This window comes from Python bivittatus, unplaced genomic scaffold (genome assembly GCF_059951505.1).
Source record: "Python bivittatus isolate LINGU-HERP-01145 unplaced genomic scaffold, Pbiv_v1 ctg000700_np1212, whole genome shotgun sequence".
NCBI lineage: Eukaryota > Metazoa > Chordata > Lepidosauria > Squamata > Pythonidae > Python > Python bivittatus.
In genome coordinates, this window is record NW_028277098.1 from 59,793,479 (window position 1) to 59,820,250 (window position 26,772).

Below are 26,772 nucleotides of genomic sequence, written 5' to 3' on the forward strand. Positions count from 1 at the left end.
AGTTAGAAATTGAACAACATTATGAAGTCCTTAAAAGGCATAAACTACGAGCAGCCTATATTTTTAATAGCAGCCTTCTTTAGAAGATACTCAAACTATATTGTAGATCCATTTGGTTCTTTTAAAATTGTATTTCTACTGCTCAAGAAAGACAGCAAGAATGTGCCAGTTTCAAAAATCTTTTATTGCAATATGGTAAAATACCAAAATTGTCCTAACAACTGAATTTCAAATGACAGTGAATATCATATTGTCAAACTTTACTTAAAGCTGTAATATATATATTTATATATTTCTCTCTCTCTCTAAAATGCATTCTCCTCATTTCCAAACTTGTATGAAGTTCTAATGGATACAGACTTCCATTTGTTAGAAGTGTGACGACACTTTGATTATGACATAACCAGGCTAAGCATAGGGAAGGGGGAAATAAAGGCAAAAATGGAGGGAAAAAAGGCTTTTTTTTTTTTTTTTTTTTGGTAAGCATGACTGTCTCCAGTGGTGTTTGAGTTTATAATCACAATGCCAAAATGACAAAACATGTCATGACATCATAATGCAAGCTCCTCCCTTTCATACTTGTGTCGCATCACTGCATGCAAGCACACAAGGGGGCAGTTTGTGCTGCAGCGCTGCTGCACATTTTGTCACTTGCCCCTTTCCCCCACAGGGGATGCCTGTGCATCAGTTCGCATTTCTAGTACAGTCAGAGGGCTGAAGAATGGAATACCACTAGAACTCAAAGGCAAGGTTTGCTCCCATCACTCTAGTTCACCTAATATTTCTCAAAGTGATCTTTCATAAAAGCAGCATTTGGGGGGGCAGGGGAACCCAGCACATTTTTTTTCCTGAACAAACAAGAATTTAACTCTTGACACCAGTGCAGTCTGCAGCTCATCATATTGTAAACTCTTAGGGGAAAGAAATTAATCTTTTATCCCCCTTATAAAAGCAGGTGATTACATTAGAAAACTTTTTACTTACTCCTACTCCATCCATCTCCATCCAGCTCTCCTGCCTGCCTTTTAAAAGGTTTTTGGCAGTGAAGAGAAGAGGGATTTATACATACAAGTATAGCAGCAAGTGTTGGGTGTACTCTGAATGTGAATGACTTCTACAATGACTAATCTCTCAAAGTAAGCAACCCAGAGGTATGAAGGAGAATGAGGAAACAACATTAAGGCACTATTTTATATGGCAAGATGGGACAGACCAGAATGCTGATGTCCCTTCATTCTGCAGTTTTACAAGATTTAGTTCTTACAATAAATAAAGCAGCTCATAGATCTCACAGGAGTAAGCAAAGGCAACCAGGTGCAAGTAGAATGTATCCCTTCGGGCCTCCCCACATTTTCACTATGACAAGCAGCACCTTTATAAGCACCTACAAAAAGCAAGCAAACCCCCCACTCGTTCTCAAATGAAGGGCTCAAGGATTGTGCTACTCTAGATCTTCAAAGAACTAAGACGTCCCTGGCACTGAGTGAAGCTGGAAAGGGATCTCAGTGCTATACTCTCTATTGCTTGGGCTCTTACCAATGACCAGTAAAGGCAGCCTGAGCAAAACAGCTTTAGCCAAGGTCGTCTCAGGTGAACATCAACAAGTCTTTATGGAAGGTGAAGGTGATTGAGCCAACGAAAGTGCATTCTCTCTCTTGACTTGCATGCAATAGGCATGCAGCAAAGATTGAGATAAAATAGCAGTATATCAGCAATGCCCCACCAATGAAGAGACCCAAACCAATGAATGTTTTGAATTGACACTATGCTCACTCATCCTTCCCAGGTTTAAGCTTGGTTCGATTACCCCAGAAGGCTCCCCTGATCCTTGGAAACCCAGGCTAGCAACACAGAAAAACAGTCCTCTTTCAAGAGGCCTATTCCTTCTTGAGTCCCACCCAAGTCCACTACAACCCAGTGCCAACAGCCTTATATAGAAATATGGTATCTGCTGGGAAAATTCTCTCAGTTCTTCAGTGATGGTAGAATGTTCCAGGAGGCCTTTTTTTTCTGAGAACTGGGTAGTCACCAGGAGGACTTGGTCACAGGTTGACATCTGTGACATCCGTAGGTGTGCTGGTCAAGCTGACTTCCTGGCTGTCCAGGTAAGCTGCATTCTTGGAGGGGCTATATTCTTGCTGAGGCTGAGATATTCGTTTCAGGTTCTCAGCTAAGGCAGCCTCGATCTGCTCCTGGCAAGCTTTCAGGCAGTCCTGGAAAAGGAGAGGAAGAAAAGAGTTGTTCATGTCCACATTTTGTACCCCTCAGGCCTGTTTTCAGCACAACTAAACATCTTCAAATATCTGAAGCATTCATATTAGGTAGGATGGTACTGGCAAGTTCCAAGGGAGAAGCACAGTCAGTGACTGGTTTCTTAATCACCATGCAGGAACAAATAAATGCAACTGATACTAGCTGGTCTACTTAGAGGTTTGCATAGAAATTGGCAAAATAGGGCCACCTGGGGCCATTCTTGGTTTTATTACCTTAAGTGCGATCACTTCAAAGTAGCCAGATTAGGCCTGATTCTTGTAGCGGTGATCCCAGAATGCTAGAATGGTACAGTTCTTCTGACTATTCTAATCTTCATACAGTTGAGGAACATATAAAAAATCAGTTTGATTACAGTTAAATATTTGCTAATCATTTCTTTGTGAATGTGCACACTGATTTATTTCCTTCAAAGAAGTATTTTGAAGTGTACTGGGAATTCCAAAGACATTGTGCCAAGGAAGAGACCGTGCAATCCATTCCTACCATGTTTGCACAGAAGACACAGTTGCGTTAAAGTTTATGCTCTAACATGTAGCATTAGCAAACAGAATTGGAGGGGAAGAACTGCTAGAAATACACATTACTGGTAAGCTATCTAGTGTGAAGTATTACCACAATATTTGAAAGGGTTCAGGATTCCCCCCCCCCCAAGGATTTGAATGTGCTAGATTTCTTGTGACTGTTCTCCAGAAAGTACTGTCACTGCATTTATCTTAATGCAAGGGAAAATCTTGACCTTAAATTTGGGAGGGGTTATATACAGCAATACTTTTTCTCAGGGAGATGAGAAAATTCTGCAATGAATCACAGTGGTAAGCCCTAACTATAGCTCGCTGCATCTCCTGCTATAAAGACTAGAAGTCATTCTCTTGCCCTAGCCTAAAACATAGTGACATTTTCTATGCAGAGTCTCAGGGTTTTGATTGGATCCTCAACAGGCTCCTTGAGGCTGCTCCGTTCACAGGATCCTGTCATGTATACAATCTTACAAAGAATCCTCTGATGGTTCTTAGAAACTGACAGAGGATGTGGCAAGTAAAAATAGCAACACCCAAGCTCTTTTCCCCAAGACGGTTCCAGTAAATGTGGCCTCTAAAACCTCTGTTTAACACCCACCAAAGGCTTAGCAAAGCCCACTTTAAATTATTTAGCCAGCTTGCAAGCAGATGATAAGGAAAGGGAAGTAAAAGCTATGCAGGAAGGGTTGATTATAGAATTTAGAACATTGGACTTCTCATGATAAGTTCCTTCTCTGAGTGGAAGAGAGAGTTTTAGCTCCGACAGACAAGACTCCAATGATCAAGCATGAACACAATCCTCTATAGGAAATAATTCTTCCTATTTCAGTATATAATCCAGATGCCAGCATTGCCAGTGAACTGAAACATATCACAGGTGGCTTCAGTCCTATATGACAAATGCTTAAATTATCTCAGAATGTTCCAGTTTTACTCCAAGATGTCCTCAGAAATCTCTAAGAACTTCAATGATACTCAAATAGAACATTGCAACAATAACTGTAGCTTCTCCCTTCTTCATGTCTTTGTCTTGAAGTCCTTTGCTAGGACAATGGCGGTGTCTGAATATGGTATTTTTTTTATGTTTTAAAAACCAATCGGAAACCCTGTAGAACTGCTGCCAATCAGCATGTAGACAATATAGAGCTAGATGGATCAAGGATGTGTTTATTGTAAAACATGTCCTAGACTATTCATGACTTGGTACTGTTATTAAAAAGAAGCAACACTGTACATGACCATTCAAAACATGTATTCTCAATGCTGCCTTCTAGAATCTTAAGACATCTGACACATCTAGTGAATTGTATGCAAGAGATACCAGCCATTGACATGTGAGATTCTAAGGATTAAATGCAACTGGGAGTAGCGGGGACAAGTGTGAAAGATGCAGGGGGCAGAAAGAATGTGCAGGTCCTCCAAATGCTAACCTATTCTTTTTTGTTTTTGAGCCAGTCTCACAGCTTCTATTTTTACATGGCCTGAAAACTAGATACATGAAAAGAATGCAAACATCTCAACATTTTAAAAATTGTTCCTGATTACATACATGCTTTATAACAAACCGTCATCCAAAAATAGGAATATATGTCCATACTTCCTATAAATCTCAATCAGCACCCTAAATTTACTTTCATCTATACATATTGAAAAAGCAGATTTAAAGGCTATTTTCAGAAAACAGAAAAGTTTAATAAAATAAAACAACTGGAAATAACCCAAGTCTCTGCATGATGCCTCTACCCACTAAATCTTCAGCTGAAGCCTAATAAGCATATCAAACAACAGGGCAAGGGAAAATACCAGCTTCTCTACCAGCATCTTCTCCAAGCTTCAGTTCAGGAGACAAAAACTTAAAAGATGCAAAAAGCGGGAAAGATGCCAAAAGGAACTGGGCAGGAGAAAAAACCAAACTGACAAGATAAACATAGTGTTCCAATTTAGGTCAGAACTTTCTAACAGCATGAGGCCTTGAAGTGCCCTGCTTTTTCTCTTTATGAGATTTTCCTCTTTTGTAACCCTCTTTCTACCTCCCACCTGTCCTCTACTGTCTTCCATCAACTCTGCTCACAGGCTCAGCATTCAAACTCGATTTCCAGGCTCACCCTCATTCACAGCAGCAGCTTGCAAGCAGCTGGCCCTGGACAGTTCAGAGAACATGGGGCAAAAAGCCAAAAACTTTAGCAAAAATGCTGTTCACTTCATGGTTGTCATGCAAGTTATTACTAGAGCTACAAGAGAGACACAATTCCCCAGCTCCTGCTTTGCCTGCTGGTTTGGGCCAGGTAACAGAGTGTGTAAAATGTCAAATTTGCTTTTCTGGGATAGCTGGCAACCAGGGAAGGATCTGGAATGCTACCTGAAGTGTGCTTCTCTGGACTCCATATTTGCCCCTGGCAGGAATCCTACACTGACCCACATGAACAGAACAGTTCAGTTCCAAGCCCATCCCCATACACCAACCCAATCTCCAACATCTACCTGCTTGGATGAATTTTTGCTTTTCAAAGACCCCCAGTGTGCAAAAGAAAAAAAGCAGCAACTAATCTGGAACATCACGTAAGTAATCAATGGAAGAACCATCTGCAATATGCAGCAATCACGAACTCAGTGGTAGGTCAGAAGCTGCCATAATATACCAAGAAAAAACAGTTGGGTTTTAGAAAACAGCCAATTTTTATAGCAACCCCACTGAGTACTTTAGAGTCACAACTGTTTTGGCTTAACGCTGAAAAGGGAGCACTGGCTTGGGAATCTGAGTAGATGCAAAGCATGGAGACGTCGCCTGCCAGCTAGGAGGAGAGCAGATGTTTTCCTATGCCAACCATGTAATCTTTGCACTGAGCAGGCAAGAAAGCTCCTACTGTCCTTCATTTCTAGAGGTGACAGGCTTTCTGCACTGGGCTGGAACTGAAGGAAGACTCATTAATAATATAGCCATATGCACCAGACAAAGTCAGTTGCTGCATACAGAATCTTTTGCCAAATCAAGTAATCTCTAAAATGTCAGGGGTGAGTAAGTGGAATTATATGTACAGAATGAATGACAACTTTTCCAGAGCTGTGAGAGCAAGAATTTTACACAAGTGGTCAGGTGCTTCTGCATGCTATATTAGACTCCCAACATTAGACTCCCAACATTTCTCCTCTCATCTGTGGCTTCTAATAATGCATCAGAAGCTCTTCCAGACAGTTCTTTGTTCTAGGCTTCCAAAAGTAGCTTTTAAGGAGCTACTATGGTAGAGACAAAAGACTGTAGAAACTTAGCATAACTGCTTGAACAATACTGATAGGAAAGATAGCCAGGAAAAACAGAGTTGGAAGGTTTACTTTGTTCAAAATCTAAGCAGAACACATGATCAAGGGCCCATTATCCTACTCCTAAGATTCCTTCCGTTTTAATAACAAGATAGCATCATGAAGAGTCCAACAAGAAAAAGCTAGTAAAGAGCACCTGGATCTGAAATTTCACAACACATGGTAACACAGGAGTTTTTAAAAATAATTCTAAATGAATATTCCATTCATGGTAGAGAAGCCAGACCAAAATAACTAATTCTATCCCCAGCCAGCCCATTAGTTGCACACACAGAATTAATACAGAAGGGTCTGGGCAGGAATTTATGAACTCCATTTCCACGAAAAGCACTAGGACACTTTAAACATACTTCACAGAATGAAGTAAGTTTAATCCAGGATTGGTCAAGGCTGTAATTCACAACAAATACTACTGAATTCTGAGGATTTTACTTGTAAAATTTACTAGTAAAATTTACTAGTAAAAAATGAGAATGGTAGATCATCAACATGGATTATAAAATGAAAATCTGGGTTTATTTTCTTCAGCACATTTGTCCTGATCTCCATTTATTTCTCTGAATTGCAGCTGTATAGACATGTCTCAGTTAAGGACAAGAAGTTCCTTGGGCTGAAAAATGAATAGCAATTTTTAATTCTGAAAGCTGACTCTTTCTTCTCTGTTTGCGCAGCAATATCAGCATCATCATTCAGAATGACTTTTGAAAGAGTTCTCTAGAGGTTTTCCCCATCTACCACCTCCTCAAAAAGACAGCCTTGGTTTAGTGTGGCTAATTTTATGATGTGTACATTGATTTGGGGTTTGATTGTTGGGATTTTTTTCTTTTGCTATTGCTTTTAGATGTTTAATTATCTGACAGAAATTTGGGATTCAAATACTTTGAATTATTATTACTATAGACGTTGCTGCTGCTGTTGCAATATTGGGTCATCATCTTAGATTTGACAGCTCAAAAACTGTGGAAGAGAGGCAGATGTCTCTAATCATCAAGTACTGGTTTAAGCAATGATTTGACAGTCTTGTAGTTTCTGAAGGAGATGCTAAATGCCATCTATTAACCCCAGATTTTCTGGCCACTTTATAAGCAAGAACAAGTTTGGATTGTGGAGGGAAGAAGCCACAGTAGTTTTCCTTGACCCAAGAAACAAAATGTTAGTAGAACTCTAGTCCCTATTTTGCATGCTATTGCCTCCAAGCAGATACTCACCACCTCTGTGCCAGTAATGCTAGCAAGGAGTTCAGTAAGCGCCTCGCCAGAAAAATGGTCAGATGAGGTAGAGAGGCCATGGACTGCTGCTCCAATGCAACCCGTAGCAATCATGGATGGTGGATACATAGCAAAGGTGTATTCTACAAATCCAGAAGAAAGGGTATTAGGATGAAGAGGGACAAATTCACTAATTACTTCATTCAGCAAAGAGAGACATCCACATAGAAAGCTTAAGCAGATATTTTAAGATAGAAAACCAAGCAAATGAAAACTAAGCAGCATAGGTTAGCTTTTCCAGTTTCAGAAGGAATACAAAATCTTAGTTCTTTGAACATTATTTAAAGTATTTATACCCTGTCTCATTCCCCACCAGATGGCTCATTGCAAATTTCAGCAATACAGCAATGGACACTAATTTTTTAAATAAGAAAAATAACTTGCAGCAGAAGCAGTTGATATGGGGACCTATTGCCACCAACATACCCATAGCACCTCTCCTGGAACCCACCACATTCACTGTCTTCTAATGGAAGTGGGGTGGGATACATTCTTCTAATTAAAAAATGCCCAGAGTTAAAGAACTCTGGGCATTATTCTGCATAATATTATTATTATGCAGCCCCAACAGGATTTTTGGTGGGTTGCTTTCACTATAAAAGTGCACTCTTCTCTTGCTGCCTTAAAAAAACACAGGTAAGCTGGGATTGCAGACAGTATTTATAGGTGAGGGACATCTAGAGATGGTGACAGGAGCAATCTCGTAAGATATCAGTGCTTTTGACTGGGACCACAACACACTTTCATAATTCTAAAAGGGCCTCCGAGACTGAAAAGTTGCCTACTCTTAGCATATAGAAATCATTTTGCAACATATTATCAACATATTTTACAGGAGAAGCTTGCACAAGAGAGAGGAGGCACGCATATGATGAAAATCCCAGCTTCCAAGCTGTCACTGTCATCATCATCATCCTTTGTATTTTAATAGTTAATGCTACTGCACATCAGACATTAGTATATAATTAGTTTGCCAGCTACAGGAGAAGAAGGAAACCATTACTGCCTGAGAGATCTCCCATTCACTCCAAAGTCACCAAAAACTGGAATGAAAAACTTTGGAGCTAGCTGGCAACTTCCTGCACTGCTTTGAAACCAACAGAAAGGCACATGAAATCTACCTAAGATGTTTCATTAACCTACCTAAGAGTAATCTATACGGTTACATGACCATTTCTTTTTGATAACATGTTACAAAAGGCAACAACGCCCCTTCCTGGATGAAGAAAAAGGAGAGGCTATCCTTGCACATACACAGTAATAAGTAGCTGGAAGCATGAGAAAGATGCATTTCCCCTCCAGGACTGTACAAAGAATTCAAGAGTGATCTGATGCCCAGTTCCAGTGATCAATAGGCTGTATCTTTCTGGTGACAGAAGAGAAACTAGAGATGATATTCTTCAATAGAGTGGTAGTTGTTCTCAAAATGGCAAGAAAAAGAGATTAAGTTGATCACAGATTTTAGCAAAAAGCTCTGCCATGGCACCCAATTGCCAAATGCTTCCGTGAACTGACTGCTTGGACTGAATTTGTCCTTAACATGCAAAGCAACATTTTGTAATTACTTTATGTCATATTTCATCTTTATAGATAATGGTACACTTAACCTGAAATATTCATCATCCTTGGTTTTCAGAGACAGAAACCAGACCTTAATCAATGGGATCCTTGGCCTCTTTGAAAAAGAATCAATTTACTACAACTAGCTATTAAGCAATTCCTCTTTTCAACCGTTGCAAATTAAGCTGCTTCTCCCTTCCAGAGAAGCTCACTTTCTGAAACACAAACATACCTGTGGCGCACAACGCAATGAAGGTCTGGGCGTGTTTCTTCACCAAGTCCACCTTAGGCTGGGGAAGTGGCAGCCGATGGAGAATGTGATCCAGGAAGTCATTTGCTATTACCAAAACCAGGTCCCATTTGAGCTTCTCTAAGACCAAACACTCCCAGTCCTAAATAGGAAAGGGGGAGCAGGGGGAAGAATTATGCAAAACAGATTTTTTTTTACCTGAAATCACACAAGAAAAAAAGCCAGATCCATGAGGCTAATAAAGATTAGGTGTATTTTCCCCCAATATCCCAGCAAAAGATTACAACAGTAAACAACAAGGAGATGAAGGCTCTGCTTTTTGGAATTTGTAAACTGCAGAATATGTTTATCCCACCTCCCCTCAACTGGGCCTATGGGCAGGCTTTGGCATGCAAACTTTCTGTCATTGCACCTGATGGATGAAGCATTCCTCCTCTCAAGCAAACACCACAGAGGAAAAAGCAGGGTTATACAGGATCTACACCTGCCAATTATGTCTTCTTTCCCCTGTGCAGTCAAGGGCACAACTGAATACAGCCTCTTCTAGGAAAGGAACTTCTATACATGTATTTCTCAAACTTGGCAACTTTAAGATGCGTGGACTTCAACTCCCTTCAACTCCTAGCCACGCTAGGGAATTCTGGGAGCTGAAATTCACAGATCTTAAAGTTGTCAAATTTGAGAAACACTGTTCTATACCATCCATTTGCCAAATGCTATGGAAACATTTTTAATAGACTCCCCATTCTAGCTGCTTTCTCTGTTTTCCTCTTAATGTTATCAGAATTTCTTTCTTCATCTGCCACCACCCATGTATTAACCTCTAATTCCCACCAGCCTTGGTCTGGCCCAAAGCTTCTACAGGTCAAGTGTCTTGAGGGCAATTTCAGGGAGGCTGCTGATGCCTCTTTTGCCTAAAAGGCCATCCCATTTCTAATCCTCTGGTTCCTCTTCCAACACCACTTCTTCATAACTTCTTAAATGCTCTATCGTAGGAAGGAAAAATACCAGGTCTCTTGGCAAACAGAATGACAAGAGCAATGCTGCTCTATTTTGCTCAAAATAGCCAGCGCCTCTTTTCTCAATTTTCCCCTCTTACATTGAACAGCTTGGGTCAAGCAGTATAAAACAAACAAATCCAGAATCACATCTAAAGATTTGTTTCTTCTTACAAGCAGGCAGGGGCTGTAACTCAAGATAGAGGACATTCTTTGTATGCCAAAAATTCCAGATTCTGTCCTAGCAGCTCCATGTTGGGCTGAGAGCAACTCCAGTTTGAAACCCTGAAGAGTTACTGCCATTCAATACAGGCAATACCGCACTGGAAACATTAGTACTCTAACTCAGTGTTATCCATCTCCCTAAGTCCTTGTTCTTAAAACAGCGTACCCAAGCATGGTCCCTTACCATGCCCATCCTCTCTATCCAGTTTATCCTTCTGAAACTGCATGTCCAAGATATAACAAAGTGCTTTTCAACTCCCAGAGATCAATCTGATATAAGGACCAGCCAGAAAAGCTGCACGAGAACAAATGGCACTCTGCACGCCCTTGTCTTGCCTGCAGATTTTTACGATCTGATTCCAATGTGCTTTTTGAAGTCAGAGCAGTTATGCCCTTCACAAGTTGAGTGTTGCAAGATTCCATGAGATAGTAAACATGACCGCTCTTTGCTTCCTTTCGATTTTTCAGCACAGATCATTTTCCCATCAGGGTTTGCTCCTCAAAATGATTTCAGGTCCTTGAACACTTAGGTTACACGCAACTTCTTCCATAATCCCTTAATAGGCAGCCCAAAGGGCCATGTCACATCTAAACAGGCTTTCAACTGGCCCTCCGATCACTTGCTTTTTTCTCTTAACTCCTATTCACTCACCTTTCCTTACTATTTGCAGTTCCAGGCAGCAGGTATTTTTAGAATTCTATAGATCAGTGTTTCTTAACCTTGGGAACTTTAAGATGTGTGGACTTCAATTCCCAGAATTCCCCAGCCAGCTATGCTGGCTAGGGAATTCTGGGAGTTGAAGTTCACACATCTTAAAGTTTCCAAGGTTGAGAAATACTGTTATAGATACATATTTGCATGCTAATAAGGAAAAATGGCAGCCAGGATTGCAACCTAAGAGGCACCACAAGCAGCCTGTACATGCAAAGGTGATATGGGCTCCAAGACACAGACTTCCCACTCTGTGAGTAACTTCCAAGAATTAGACAGATCTTTCTATAGTGATCACAATAAGGAGCCTTGTTCTTTGTTGTTGTTGTTGCAACAATACTTGCTTTTATCAACTTGTAAGCAACTGCTGGGAAAGATGCACAGTCCTTCTGAAAGCCCCCTATTCTTTGGGGAACACTTTCCTGGTTTTGCATTTCCTACTTTAAGGAAATATAATGTCCCCTACTCCCTTTTCTGTATGTAAGTCCCTGGGCTTATATTAACTGTGGTTTCCAAAACCGAAGAGCTAGAATTGAAAAGACAATTTGGCTTTCTGCAACAGTTATCAGTCTCTTCCTTAAGTAAGAATCAAGTGGCGATTGGCTTAAGTTTCCATATTAACTTTCATTTAAAAAATTGCCATGGGAGAAACAAAAGTGACTTCTCTCTGGCTTTTCAAGCATTAGGTCAGAGAGAAGCCTTCTTGGTTTATTCGGGTTTAAAGTTCCCATTTTGCACATGACCCAGAGAAATTCTGACGCTGCAGCTTTAGAGTACTGTTGTTTTATGGAAAAACTCACCCTTCACTTGAAAAACAACATATTACCACATCAAGCTGAGGAAAAAAAAAAAAAAAAGCCAGAGCAACTCCCACAGATGCAGCTAGCATCAAACTTGTTCAGTGATAAATGTAAATCCTTAAATCAGGGAGAATAAAGGAGTCAATATTACAAATAGGAAGTTTCAGTTAATTTCAAGCAATGCTCTATTGACCTCAGCAGGCTGCAACAGGTAGTACTTTAAAGAACCAAATCCCTTTCTGCATAACCAGAATTATGCGATGGGCTCTTTAGCTGGTGGTTGGACTTCTATGCCTCAAGTTGCAAGGTGGGAGGCACCATTTTTAAGTGTCCCCCACATTTAAAAAAATCCAGCAAATTGTGGAGAGAAAAAGACAAAGCCAGCTTTATATGTTTACTTATGTGCTGGCTTTCTATTTATAAGGAATAATCTAGAAAAAGAAGTACTCCAAAAATTATTTTGTGTTAAACTTACACCAGTAAACTGCCTTGAAAAAAACAGGTAAATTTTATTGTTCCCCAAGTCATATGTGGAATTGGCTAAGGACTTTTGTAAAACGATAGCTCCCTAACTATGGAGCAGACTGGAGCAACTTCAAGATCAACAGTCCCAAGTGCGGGATAGGCCAGATGGTTAATGAACGAATGCTGAAAATAAATCCCATCAAGCTGAAGACCTTGTGACCTGCTGACATGAAATACTCTGTAACCATCTTTTCAGCTAAACATGCATGCACAAATTGGCTAAGTGAACACACAGCAGCTTAGATAATACCCGTGGACGGAAACCCAGCTTCCTTCAAGTGGATAAATTCCTTGTTGCATCATTTCCTTCTACTAAGAATAACTTCATCATGATTTTGAGCGCTGAACTGGTATCAAGCAGGCATCCTCTTCTTTCCAAGAGGAAACTGACCTGCTAAAAAAGTGAGATAGCTTTCCTTCCAGGAGCTGGCAGACAAATTGCCAGGATACACCCATTGTCCAAACCGTGATGAAGTTGCTTTCTCCTTCCTTTCCCTGGATCGGATCACTCTCGCTGCCCAATTGTGAAAGAAAGAAGCATGGGACATTATTAGCACACAGGAGGGAAGTAGCAGCTCTCTGTGGTTGGGTAAGTGAAGAATTAACACTCTGAAACCCAGAAGCAGATGCCATCCTGTATGACTCAAGAGATAATTGACCTATCTTCTTAGTATTGGTGAACTTCAAAGAGCAGGATGGAAGGCATTCCACAGTCCAGCAACATACAGAATACAAGGTATCAGCTTCACAGTTCAATTTGGATCCGTCTTCCATGTAGAAGATGCAGTTCCTAACACATTTTGATGCCTATGCCATTGTGCATACCTCCTTCAAACAGAACTGATGGCCAGATTCAAAGTATTGATAATAATTATATTTTGATTCAACATACTCTGGCAGTTATGTAATTCAGATAAAAAGAAATTGAGTTTAGAGACTCAACTGAGTTGAGAAGGATTTTATGATGTTTTCCTGCTGTAACTTCATTACTGTTAAGTAGATCAGTTAGGGTTCTACTGAGCTTCCTGCTGCTTCTGCACATTTACAGGAGCAGAGTGGGATCAGGAACACGACCTGATCTTATCAGTGGTCTGAAATCAAGAGGAATTCCAGAGATCTCTATGAGTGGACAGGAACTGCATACATGCATGACTGACCTAAAAATTTACGAATGAATGATGGGAATGGGTAACTTTTGATTCACAGAAAACTGAAAATGCCTAACAATAATGGTAACTGCATTCTTGATTGTCTGTATGAATAAAACCCCCTCCACCTTTGGTCAAATGCAAACCAATACAGTAGAAAATGAATACTCAAGTAAAGTATCTTTTAGGAGTTGAAAAAGGAGATCCATGAAATTAAAGGGAATTACCCTGTTTCCATTTATATTAAGAAAACATGGCTACTCAGAAAGGATTCCTGTTCCCTTGACATACAAAATGTGTTTAGTTGACACCTGCAGAAAACAGGGTGGCTGAGAATATTTGACCCACCCCTTGCTCTCCCATTACAACTCCATCATCCTCTGCAACCATGACCAATGCTGGGATGATGAGACAGGTAGTGCAACCAAGCTAGAGACATGAGGTGTTAGATGCAACTTCTTTGAAGGAATCAGTGCTATAGTGACAAGCAGAGTAGCTTTTAAAATCTGATTTGTTACATTTAAATCAGATTTTATTTTTTAAAAGAATATCAATATAACATGTTTAGTAAAAAAAAAAAAAAAAGTATAAATGCAAAGCATGTTAACGTCTACACTCCTTCACATTTGTTTTTTACATTTGAATCCAAAGCTCTTTGTCAAGCATACCAAGCTAGTTCATTCTTTTACCTAGAAAAGCACTAAGGACAAAAGAGAGAGACTTTGGAGAACAGGCATTATCATGTATCAGACAGTAAGCCACACTCTGTACCTATTATTATTTGGCTAATTATCCATGCAGTATTTAAATCTGATCTCTGAAACAGCAGGCAGAACAATCCTTGCCCTGATTAACACTGAGATGGAGATGCACCACTGCCTGGCAGGCCAACATGCTCTGACAGTTCAACTGTACTTCTAGGGAGATCCGTGGCATCAATCTACCTCTGGTGGAGCTCCCTCTGGAGGAATAGGGATTACACCCCCAACAGGCATTCTTCGGACAGGACAGAGGCTGCTTGGGATATGCTGAATCTCAATTCCATATGATTTCCTATTTAGTTGCCAACAGATAATTTCAATGCTTATACCAACCATTTCAAATGCAAATCTCTTGGGAAAATATATGGATATTTAGAAAGATGAAAGTTGTTTTAGAACAATTATTTAAGTCAGGCCTTTTCCAGTGGTGGATTAAATTTCCTTGAATTAAATCAACCCATCCTGCTGACAGGAGCTTGTTGCCTTCTTGGGGTAAGAGTCCTGCAGAGGCTCCTCAAAGGAAAGACACAATTTATTATACTGAGAAGCAAGCTGGGTAAAACCTAGTACACATTTCCCAGCTCTGCTAGCAGGATATTCCAAAAAACATCCCCCCATTATTTCATGCTTGAATTTCTGCTGATCATCTCCTTTTTCTACCTGTACTTTAATGTATCTGCACTGAGTATAAAGTGTGAATCCTGGGACTAGGTGAGCCCAAGCGGAGCAGAGATGCCGTCTTCTTTGCTAAGGCAGACTCAGCAGAAATGTAAAGATGGGGAAGGAACCTAAGAATCAATGGGGCAGGTGCGGCAGCTTCTTAGGTTCTGCGGATCTAGCCCAGGCTCATTAATCCTGACTGGTAGCAGCTTGCTAGTTTCAGGTAGGAGTTTTCCCACCTGATCAGGAGATGACAAGGATCCTCTGCATGAAAAGCAAGTGCTCTTCCACTGAGCAAAGGTCTACTGTCCTGGGAAACGAACCTCTGACTTGCTTACTTTTTAATAAACATACACAAGTCTGCTTACTTTTCCTCTACTGTTTTAAGAGATGTGCTGATTTCTAGAAATCCTGCATTATATTCACTCTAGCCTGAAATCCAATGAAAAAATACCCACAGGAACCTCAAAAATACCATATTTTGCACACCCACTCAGAATACATACTACATTCACATTAAATGGGTGACTGAAAAGAGTTTCTCCATCAAAAATGAATGTAGAACCTGCATCTATACACAGGACAACAAAGACTGTGATATAAGTGCTGAATTGTTCTTGATATAACTGATTGGCAGCAATTTTTAGGTCAGTGTTGCATTCTACCAATGAACTGCCTATCGGTAGAAAAATTACATGTTTCCAGACCAAGTACCATGACATATGGCCATATCTTATGAGAGAGCTGTTAACTGCCTAAATATTTAACTGTTTAAATATTTTAAAAATATTTAAAAGTATCCTTTTGCAATGGGTGTACTCTGCAGGTTTAAAACTGTAGCTACTATTGAAAAATGGCTATTCTTCTGCAATGTCTACATTTCACTGGAGACAGTTCATTTTTAAATGAGATTTTGCTAAACTTTAAAAACCTGCATTTGTCTCAACCATCCCCAACTAGTGACCACTTCTGTCCTTAACAGAAATTGTTACTCTATGTGTTTTCTTCAAGCACTATTTCCTGCATGATTACTTGTCATTGCAGGAGAATATGACAAAGGAACAGGTTTCTTTCCAACATAAATTGTGCATTTGGAAAGAATATAATTACAAAGATTCACAGAAGCATGACTGGATTGTGCACACATATGAAGCACTCAGTTAGATTACAGCAAAGGTTCCTTCCTGGTAGAGCATTTTGTACCCATTGTGCCTAAACAGTTGTCACCATAGGGAAGCTCACAAGCAGGGCACGAGTGCAAAAGCCTGTCCTTCTTACTTATGAGTTCCAGTTTTGGGAGGGGGGTTGTCCCATGCACATCATTTTATTCTTGTTTCCACTCAATAAGATTTGCTATATACATATGTCCATTTGGGAGTTCATTTCTATCCATTTTTAAAGCACTCCAAGTAATTTGATGTGTTCAGCAAATAGGGGCAATTTACTATTCACTTCTAACTTCAAGTCATTTATGGGCAATTACACTCAACAGGCCAGAATCAAGAGTCTAAAAAAGATGTGCAAACAGAAGAAGGAAAAAAAAGGAGATTATAGCAGGAAAAGGAAAACCATATGATACTTAAGAAGCAACCACAGTGCCCATCCATGATTAAGTAATAGAACAAGCTGAGTTGTAGAAATATGAAATATTATATCTAATGAGGGAGGAAACTTACCAAAACTTCGCATGGTGTGATGGAATTGTCTGTGTAAATGCAGAGTTTCTGTACGCTTAAAGGCATGGTTTCTCGCAACTTGGAAGCCAAAAGCATGCAGACAGCTCCCAGGAGTTGCAAGTGGTTTTTGCGGGTGGGGACACAGGACAAATAGCGATCCACATAATTCATGGCCAAGGGAAACACCTCTTCTTCACATTTTTGCTCCTCACAAACCTGATAAAAAATAATCAACAACAGGAAAGAATTTTATACATAGGGAACATCTACCATACTGTAAATAAACTCTTCAAAAATAGTCATTATCAAAGCACTTTGCCTTTGTAAATATCAAGGAAAATATGAGGGTTAATATGTAGAACAGGGAAATGTGTTCTCTGCTTTGCTCCTAGATCCTGCTGCAAAGCTGGTTTGGTCAAATCTGGATTATAGAATCAGTATTTGGTTTTTAAAATTCTGGCCTGATGCGTCATGTGCAATGAGTAAGATCCTAAATATTCAAAAGTATCTCACTACCCTAATTCCATTTGCTACAGAACATTACAACCCTTTACATCTCATGCCAAAAGAAATACCAGTGAAATCAATGGTACTTCCATGAAGGAAGCCATCATATGATGACAATATTAATCAAGAACCTTTCGTGGAAGTAAAAAAGCCAAATTCCCATTCTTGTCCACTGACTATGCTGACTGACTTTATTTATGCTGATTTATACTGCCCCCACTGAATCTATTAACTCTGTTTAACAATTAAACCATGGAGATTTCCCCTTTAGCAGAAACTCATTATTATTTATTGCATCACTTATAGGAATTGGCTTTTTTTTTTATGGATGTACTATGACTTGGCTTTCCTGTTCAAGATGCTGGTATCTGTCTCATCAGCTTAAAGTCATATAAATGAATTTAAATCCACATCTGCTCCTCCTGGTCTACTTACACAGGACTGCTTCCATTTATGACACATTTAAGGTATGATGGGTGGGGGAACTCAAATCTCTCTTCCAGTTTGAGCTTCCTGCCTTGTTTTCCAGAAAGCAATTCTTGCCTGTTACAGATGATTGGGCAAGTAATGTTTTACAAACCTGAATTTAATAGCCCAAATGCATTAATAGCATTGCAGAAAGTGGTCATTTACACTGAGTGCTTTGATATCTTGCAAGCAAACATAGAAAAAAAACTGAATTCATACAAGACATTATTAGTAAGAAGACCAGCTTAAAAACATAAAGGAGTCCTGTTCTAGACTAAAAGTCCATTTAAACCACAATTTTCTTTCCCAAAGGAAGAAACTCAACAAGTGAAGCTGTGTTCCTGCTTAGTTCATGTTAGAAAAAAGCTCTAATTTATTTGTGGTTGTTGTACAATTATCTAAGGCAACATAGTCTATTTTGAATGAGGACAGCAACTCTACTTCAGTTCCATTTAGGTGAAAACCCATAATATTTATTGTAGGATATGGCAAGACAATCCTAGTTTGACTTCCACGTTTCAACCTTTCTTTTTCTGGTAGAGAATGGGGGGGGGGGTTTAGGGTTAAAATTTGTCTTTCCTGGTTGTTCGTTTCTCCCATTTCACCTCTTCTTCATGCCCGGCATTCTAAGTTTGAAAAACTGCATATTTTTAACTGCGCTGTGATCAGTCCCTGAATCTTGTGCACAAGCAGGGCTAGTGACCGGGACGCCTAGAGGTTGCACGCCTTACTGCCAAGAAAAGGTGCACGCTCCTTGAATAAGAATCTTTCCCTCGGCGCAGCGCCGTCGGAGTGCTTTTCAATCAGCCTAAATCGCCAAAGCAAAAACGGAGGGGCTGGAGGCCTCATTTACTTTTCAATCATTTCCTTTTCCCCAAGCCCCCCACCCCCCCAGATTGGCTTGCTGTTGATTAAGCATCGATACCTTCACCCCACAACCCGAACACTTCCCACCACCTTCGATCGACCTCTCCCCCTGCAAATCCTTCCCAAGAACGCCTGAATCCCGATCCTTCCCCGCAATTAAGGTTAGCCTTTCCCGCTCCATCAAGACTAACTCAAGGCCTCAATCCTTCCTAGGGAAACTCCGCCGGCGGTAGACTCCAGGGAATGAACGGAATTTATTTCTGAGAAAACGTGCCACAAAGTCGCCTATACCCGACGCATGCTTGCCCGAACATATGTGCCACTGAATCCAACGAGGCTTCCTTGTAAACCCGATTCAGAAAGGAAGGGGAAAAGCCCCACTTTCTAAGGCGACGGACTAAGAGCCAAGAGGCAAGCCGAGCTGAGCCCACAAGGAGAAGAGGGCGGGCAAGCGACACCCCGGCACAAACCTCCAACATCCAGAACGCCAACATCTTCCGCATGTACGGCTGGATCTCCTTCTGCACGCACTGGAAGTAGGAAACGCGAAGGCAGCAGCGCTCTTCCTGGCTGAGCAGATTCTGCAGGACCCGCCGGTCCCTTAATAGCTGCGGATCCCGCTTGGCCCGGATTACCCCCTCCACGCACAGCAGTTCCATGTGTGCGAATCCGGAGATGGGAACGGAGCGCTGAAAAGAAGGGAGCCGAGCCTGCGAACGGGGATCCGGAGGCCACGAGGAAGGGAGAGGACGACTCTTCGGCAGTCTCCGCCCGGGCGCGGGCTGGATCCGGCGGCGGCGGCGGCAGCAGCAGCAGCAGCTGCGGCGGCGAGCCCAGCAAAGCAGCCTCCCCTCCCCCTGCAAGGCGCCTCCAAGCTCCTGGCAGCACTGACACGAGGGAATGTACGGCCACGGGCCTTCGGAGAGGCGGAGTCGGCCGCTGGCCCTCCTCCTTCTGACGGACGCCCCTCAAGGCCACGCGAAAGGGCTGCCATCGTAGGGGCGGGGGATCCTCCTTCCTCTCCACCCCGGGGAAGTTCTCTTACAAAGAACCAGAATGTTCTTTGCGGAGAGGCGCCGGCGGGCGGATCTGGCCCGCTTCCTGGGCATTACTTCAGGATCGTTGGCTATTCAGGCCGTCCCAACAAGGAAAGGCAGTGAAGCGAGGGGATCCTGCAGCGCGACGTTTTGCAGAGAAAGAAGTACCCGAAGACGCAGTCGCCTGCCTTGCACTGGCACGTAGGAATCTGGGTTCTGTGCCCTTGCAAAGCAGGACGTCGGCGCTAAAGGAGCCCCGAGTGCTCCGCCGGTGCCTGCAGTCGTCTCGAAGGATAGTATGTGCTACAAATAGGGTTATACCTGCAAGCTGTCTTGCAACAACCCCACGTCCTCGGGCAATACCCCTGTGCCCAGATTGCTGCAAGCGAAGGAATTGTCCCGGTGACGTTTTGGTTCCTCCCCTCCCTCCCGACGGCCAACATGGCCACGGTTGAGTTTCAGGGCGAGGAAGGCGCTGCGCCCTCTTCCAAGTGCCTCTTTGCCCGGGGAAGGGTTACACAGATAGCGGGTTTCTAAATCACGGACAATCACTGGGGGGCAGCAGTTATGTTTTTGCTGCCGTATGATGGTTGTCCGGATTTTTGCAACCCATATCTGGTACCTCCAGCATCCAATTTTCCTTACACACGCACACGCATTTCAGGGCTGCTGGCCAAAATAGACAATTATTTTGTCCCTGCTTTATTTTTTCCTGTACAGATTATTTCTGTAAATCTGAAGGGACCCCATCTCACACTTTTCCTATATGCATTCATGCTTATTTAGCTAAATAAGCCAAGAGACTTTTGAACGTCTGAGATTCAGGGCACAACTGGGATCTACAGCAAGAAGGTGCAGTGTTCATGTGTGCAGCCACTCTGTTCCATTTCTCCCTTTTCCTCTCTCTTTTTGCTTGTTAAGATTACGACAGACAATCAGCATGCTCATTCTTCTGTGGATTTTAGGGGAATGACCTCTTGAGAACAGGCTGATTTTCTTGTTTTCTGCAAATCTTGGAGTTCCCCTGAACATGCTCTTCCTTTTGTGGATACTGTAGATGGATGATGCCATTTAGGTGACATAATGATTAACACTTCAAAATCAGACATTCCTGTGAAGAAGCCAGGCTGCAAAATGAAACTATTAATGCTGCACGTGCCATAGTTTCATAATCATATTATAATATCTTTGCATGTTGAAGCTCATTTTTATCTTTTCAAGGTTACAAGAAACTCTTAAATGACAATCCCATGTGCCAAATCTTTCTTGCTGTGAAAGGATGAAGCCGGTGACTGCCTCTAGCCTAGCATCTATACCAGCAAAATACTAATTTGTTATAGGTTAGTTCGGTTAAGATGGTCATTTTAGAAATTAGAAAATATCAATTCACAGATTTCGTCCAATTAAGTGGTCAAAGAAACACGCAGGAGTATTTTTTATTTTGCATTTTCTCTTTTTGTGAAAAATAATACTCAAAGCAGCTAACTATAATAAAATAAAGGTAAAAATAGAATAGTTTATAAATATATATATAGACACACACACACTGTATACATATGTAAAAGTATCAGTCAAGGAATACTTAGAACATACCAGTAATAAGAAAGGGCTATCAATGAATCAGAACTTAGCTTGCTCAACAAAGTAGCTTATAAACAAGCCTGCTTTTGACCAAAAGGCCACAAAGAGAGAGAGAATCCACCTGCTCTCCCTTGACAAGGACTTCTAAGCCATGGGACCAGCTACCATAAAGAAGATCCCTACTAGATCAGACCAAGGCTTATCCAGTCCACCCAGTGTTCTGCTCCCACAGTGGCCAGCCTTGTGCTGATCACGTCCTCTTGCTCATCTCCCCCAGCAATTGCTATTTAGAAACTTCCAATTCCAGAGACAGCATAAAACCCCCAACTCAAGTAACCATTATAACTGTCATCCGCAAATTTGACTGATTCCCATCTAATTTGACATGGACACTTTCACATGAGGACTCTGCCAGTTCAAAACCAGCTCAAAATCTTTGCCATCCCATGACTGGCAGAGTTTGAGTTAAATGGATTTATTTCAGGCTCTGCTGCAGAGTATTTAAAATTGGAGTAAAACTAACTTTTAAAAATTCAACAATACTGAGGCATTGGGGCAGCCTCTTTCCCCATTTATAGGAATGCTGGTCTTGCCATGTCCTGCCTCTTGACTTCACGGCTGCAGGCTTTTCAAGGGGAAAGATGGCTTGATGCCAACCAGGCAAATGCACGCAGCCCAAAGTAGGTGTGCACATGTGTGTTGGCAATTTATTTTCCTTTTGTATGGAGTGAGTGTGAGGGGATTTTTGGTACTGCCAGACTTATGGCAATCCAGGGGGTGGCATTGATTTCTGTCCCTTCCAAAGTTGGGAGGTATATCTTCAAATGACTTTTCACAGATGGGAGAGTAGGAAGTACTGCCAATATTGTACGGGGCCATGCAATACTCTTTCAAGTGCTTTTTTAAAAAATGAGGTGACCAGAACATTGAAAATATGTTGCCATATCATATTGATATAAACATGATCATACTGAGATTATTATTCTTAATGACTGGGTTCACATTCCACTAACCCATGGTTTGACCACAGTTTATTGAATAAACCACATTTGGATGGGTTCATATAACATATTTAACCACAAAGGCTGGGTTTGTACAATTGATTGATTGATTATGTGCCATCAAGTCACTGTCCTAGCGACCACATAGCGTAGATGAATTTTCTCCATGACGATCTGTCCCTAATTTGATCCTTCAGGTCTTCCAGTGGTGCGCCCATTGCCAACAGAATGGAGACCATTCACCTTGCTGCTGGTCATCCTCTTCTTCTCATTCCTCCCATATTTCCCAGAGAGGGTTCATACAATATACTAAATTAAAGTCAAGCTAGTTTGAAGTTAATAAGGCACCTACTGTTGTATCTTCCAGGTACCTCTTGGAGATCCCTTTCTCCAAGTTTTCTGTCTATGAAAATAGGATGAATTGTTTTTGTTTGTTTCTGCTTTTCTTTTCCCTTATGTTTTTCATCTCTGTTATTGTTTTTATTGTGCGTATCATATTTGGTAAACTGATTTGAGATGCTTTTCTACTGGAAGCAGTCTAAGTATCTCCAATCTGAAAGATGAATTTTTTACAGTTCTGCGAGAAATATCTACTTGACCTGAGATCTCTATGTTGGATAATCATAGTTCATAAAGATCCTGACATTGTATGTTTGAAGTTGCCATTGTTGTAATGTACATTACTTTGTACTTCCTCATATTGAATTCTATTTGCCATTTTGTTCCATGCTGTCAAGTTTGTAAAATCATTTTGGAGGTCTTGGCACTTTCCCTGGACTTTCACCATCTGCAAAATTGGATGCCTCACTATTTCCTTTTGACTCCAGATGGTTTATGAATATTAAATTGAATATTTAATATTGTAGGAAGTAGAATACCAATGCAGATTCTCTACTTGTTTATTTCCACTGTCTGCCTCCCATTCTTTATTAACTGCTGATGCAAAATAAGGTCCATCATCTTATAAGATTTCAAGTTTAATTCAGGAGACTTTGGCAAGGGATTTTTGCCAAAAACATTTTAGAAGTCATCTGAGAGTCTTGTGTTTTTGCTGCAAAGGACTAATACAACTCTGCCTCTGGAAGCTTTTCAGAAATGAAAATACATAGAATGTTTATTAGATTACTATTGCCTATATGCTCTTTACAGCCATGAGAATTCTAATAGACAAGCCTTGTTCTATATTTTTGATATTGCTTCCAGCTTTAATAATGCTTTTCACATTAGGTTAAGACACATGTGAATTTGTTCATTTCAATTAAATTCTCCCCTTTTATAACTGATGTTAAGATATTGTCTGCTTTCCAATCTTTTGATAAGGAGTCCAATCATACTGCACATTTTTGTATTATCTAAAAACTTTGTATTTGAATTGCTGTAAACATTTGTGGAAGAAATATCCATATATGGAGTCCAGCGCATTGAATAAGTTTTGTACAGAAGAACGGAATTCATTCAAAAATATGTATTCACACATTCATTTCCTGCCAACAATGGAACGTAGTAATAATTTGAAAGATGAATTGAAACATTTATGGGCACACATGTTTAGAACCCATCTACTACTTTGTATAGAGAAATACAGAAGAAGAAATATGAATTAACTACTATAATATCACAGCAGACAGAATTCATGCTAACATGTTGACAACAGAGATATTGGCAGAATGATTAAAGACCAGGTAAAATTTGGGCTAATCATTTAAAACGAAAGATAGGGTTATGATTCCAATTATTACAGGTGAAACAGATGAAATATATAAAACTTCAAAGGATAGAAATTGTCAATTTTTAAAATTTTATTCAGAATTATATTGCAAACCAGAGAATATGTTGAGTGAGGAGATAGAGGCCTTCTTAGATAATATAAATCTATCATACCTAGATGATATACAAAAACAACTTTTATTTGCTCCACTGTCTGAGGTAGAGATTAAACAAATAATTTTTAAAATGGCAAGTGGTAAAATACCAGAATTGAATGGATTTCCTATAGAATGGTATAAAACATTTGTAGATCTTTTGGCACCAAAACTGTCAATTTTATGATGAGATACTTGATAAGGGAATATTATCAGAGGCATTTTATCAGGCTTATATTGCAATTATACCAAAACCAGGTAAAGCTCATACTCAATGTGCTAATAATGTCCAATTTCTCTGATTGTCATTGATACAAAAATCTTAATAGCAGTGCTAGCAAATAGATTACAGCAAGTGATACCGTTCGTTATTAAGAAGGATCAAGCAGGGTTTATAAAAGCTAGGCAAGCAGCTGACAACATTAGGTTAGTTATAGACTTAATAGATTTGAATAAAAATAAAGACCAATTTGTAATATTATCTTTAGATGCGGAAAAAGCTTTTGACAAAATATATAGACAGTACATGTTTGCTGCATTAAATAGGTTTAGATTTCCCTTGAAATTTATAAAATGGATCAAGATATTATATGAGTCACCCACATCTAAAGTAAAGGTTAATGCTATTCTTTCTGCTACTTTCCCATTATTTAGAGGAACTAGACAAGGATGTCCGCTTTCCCCCTTGCTTTTCAATATCTGTGTGGCTTGTGCCCTTGGCTTGTGCTATTAGACAACACTGGGAGATTTACGGAGTAGTACATAATTCAGTTGAACACAAATTGGTTTCATTTGCAGATTATATTCTTTTGTTTATTACTAAACCTCATACTACTATGAGGTCTCTTTACATATGGGTAGGTGGGAGTAATTAAACCTTACCCTTTGGGGAAAGATGAATGCTCTCACAATGAATATTATTCCCAGATTAATTTATATTCTGAGAAGAATTCCTGTTCAAATATCTGGAAATATTTTCAGAAAATATTTTGTTTAGAAATTTTGATGGGATTCTTCGATTCCAAGAATATCTTTACAGAAAATGCAACTACCAGTTAATGAGGGAGGATTCGGTTTTCCAAATCTGGAGCTATATCAACCACCTTACCTATTGTCAAGTATTAAATACTGGAAGCCAACAATTGGTGTTAATTTTCTGATTTGGGCAACACTGAAATATACATATACAGCACCTTTGGTTGGATAGACAATATTAGGATCAAAATACAACAGTACTCTAATATCTTTGGAAACAATTACAGTATGTCAGTTAGAAAGCAATGGAATGGAATGTCTAATAAAAAAAAAGATCTGATCCCTTTTCCCCATCTAAACTGACTCTATGGGGAAACCCAACACTAAAAGTTGGGGAAAAGAAGGTGATATGGAAAAGTTGGATGGAAGCAGGGATATTGATTCTGGACCAATTGATAGAATGAAGATGAATTTTTAACATATGCTGTGTTAAGAGATAAATATAATCAATCAGATGTATCCCAATGGCAATATATACAGCTACAACATTTGTTAACAACATTGTTTGGACCAGCAATGTTTTCAGCTTCCGAGACACCTGAGATACTAGAACAATTTGTTAAATCCTTTAGAACTAAAAAAAACTACTATTAGCTTTTATAGATATTTGTTATCAATAAATCAATTTGATATGCAGATATTGAGGGATGAGTGGAATAAAGAATTAGAGGTTTCTATATTGCCTAGACAATGGGAGAGTGTCTTAACTTCTATAGCAAGAATGTCAATGGACTTTAAACTACGATTTATACAACAAAAAAATAATATTTAGAATTTACTGGACTACACTATGTTTGTATAGAAAAGGCTTGTCAAAAACAGCATTTTGTTGGAGATGTAATAAGGACAATTCCTCTTTAAAGCATATGTTTTTACAATGTCCTATACTTACTAAGTTTTGGGAGAAAGTAGTGGACCATATAAATGTGACTGCGACAAAAGCTACAATTTTCAGAGGATAACATTCTCTTGAATTACATACTTAGTACATGGAATTTGACAACTGGATAATGTAAATGGATTCTCCGTGCCCTTACTATTGCCAAAAGACTGATATTGCAGCACTGGAAAGATAAACGTATAGCCCCATTCACTCAGTGGATTGAAGACCTGATTGCAGTTGCCACTGATGAGTGGATTACCTATAGATGTAGACTTTGTATGGACAAGTATAATGAAATATGGGACTCATTTATACAAAGTACAGTAGGTTAAAAAAAATGATAGTCACATAAATATATTGGAAATATATATGCAACTGAATAATATTTGCATTAGATAAATATATAAAGATTTGTAACTATTTCCTGTTATAATGGTATATGATGCCAAGTTTTTATTTCTTTTGTTGTATTTTTGTCACTTTTCTGTAAGAGGACTTTTTAATAATTTTTTTCTTCTTGATAGTGTATTATTATTTTTGTGTTTTGTTTTTCTTTTCTATTATTAATTAAAAAGCAGTAAACATTATTTTAAAAAATGGAACACAGTAATTCCATCAGAGGAGAACTGAGTTCTTAGAATGGTACACAGGATGAAAGCAGTCACTACACTTGCTACAATGAGATAGCCAAAATAATAAGGAATCATTGCTGCGCTGTAACACATTCAGATATGTATTATCATGAATTAATTATCAGGGTCTCAGCTGCAGCTTCAAGGAGCCAGCCACTGGAGACAGAAATACAGTGCAAAGATTCTTAATCCAAGGGCAGCTAGGT

The 26,772-nt window shown here is 39.9% G+C and overlaps 1 protein-coding gene across 1 annotated transcript; it reads right to left on the reverse strand.

Moving 5' to 3' along the window:
* Positions 1-165: 165 nt before the first annotated feature.
* Positions 166-19,824, reverse strand: CCND3 (cyclin D3). Its single transcript, XM_007426392.4, has 5 exons — positions 19,006-19,824; positions 16,694-16,909; positions 9,171-9,330; positions 7,319-7,461; positions 166-2,213 (listed from the first exon to the last, which is right to left on the reverse strand). The coding sequence occupies exons 1-5, from the start codon at positions 19,192-19,194 to the stop codon at positions 2,043-2,045; spliced, it is 879 nt and encodes a 292-aa protein (XP_007426454.1). The 5' UTR covers positions 19,195-19,824; the 3' UTR covers positions 166-2,042.
* Positions 19,825-26,772: the final 6,948 nt, after the last annotated feature.

Coding starts and splice junctions, on each gene's coding strand:
- CCND3 (XM_007426392.4), bottom strand. CDS start 19,194: ATGGAACTGCTGTGCGTGGAGGGGGTAATCCGGGCCAAGCGGGATCCG. Junction 16,910..19,005: donor TGGCGTTCTGGATGTTGGAG/GTTTGTGCCGGG, acceptor ATTTTTTATCAG/GTTTGTGAGGAGCAAAAATG. Junction 9,331..16,693: donor TCACACCATGCGAAGTTTTG/GTAAGTTTCCTC, acceptor TTTCCTATTTAG/GACTGGGAGTGTTTGGTCTT.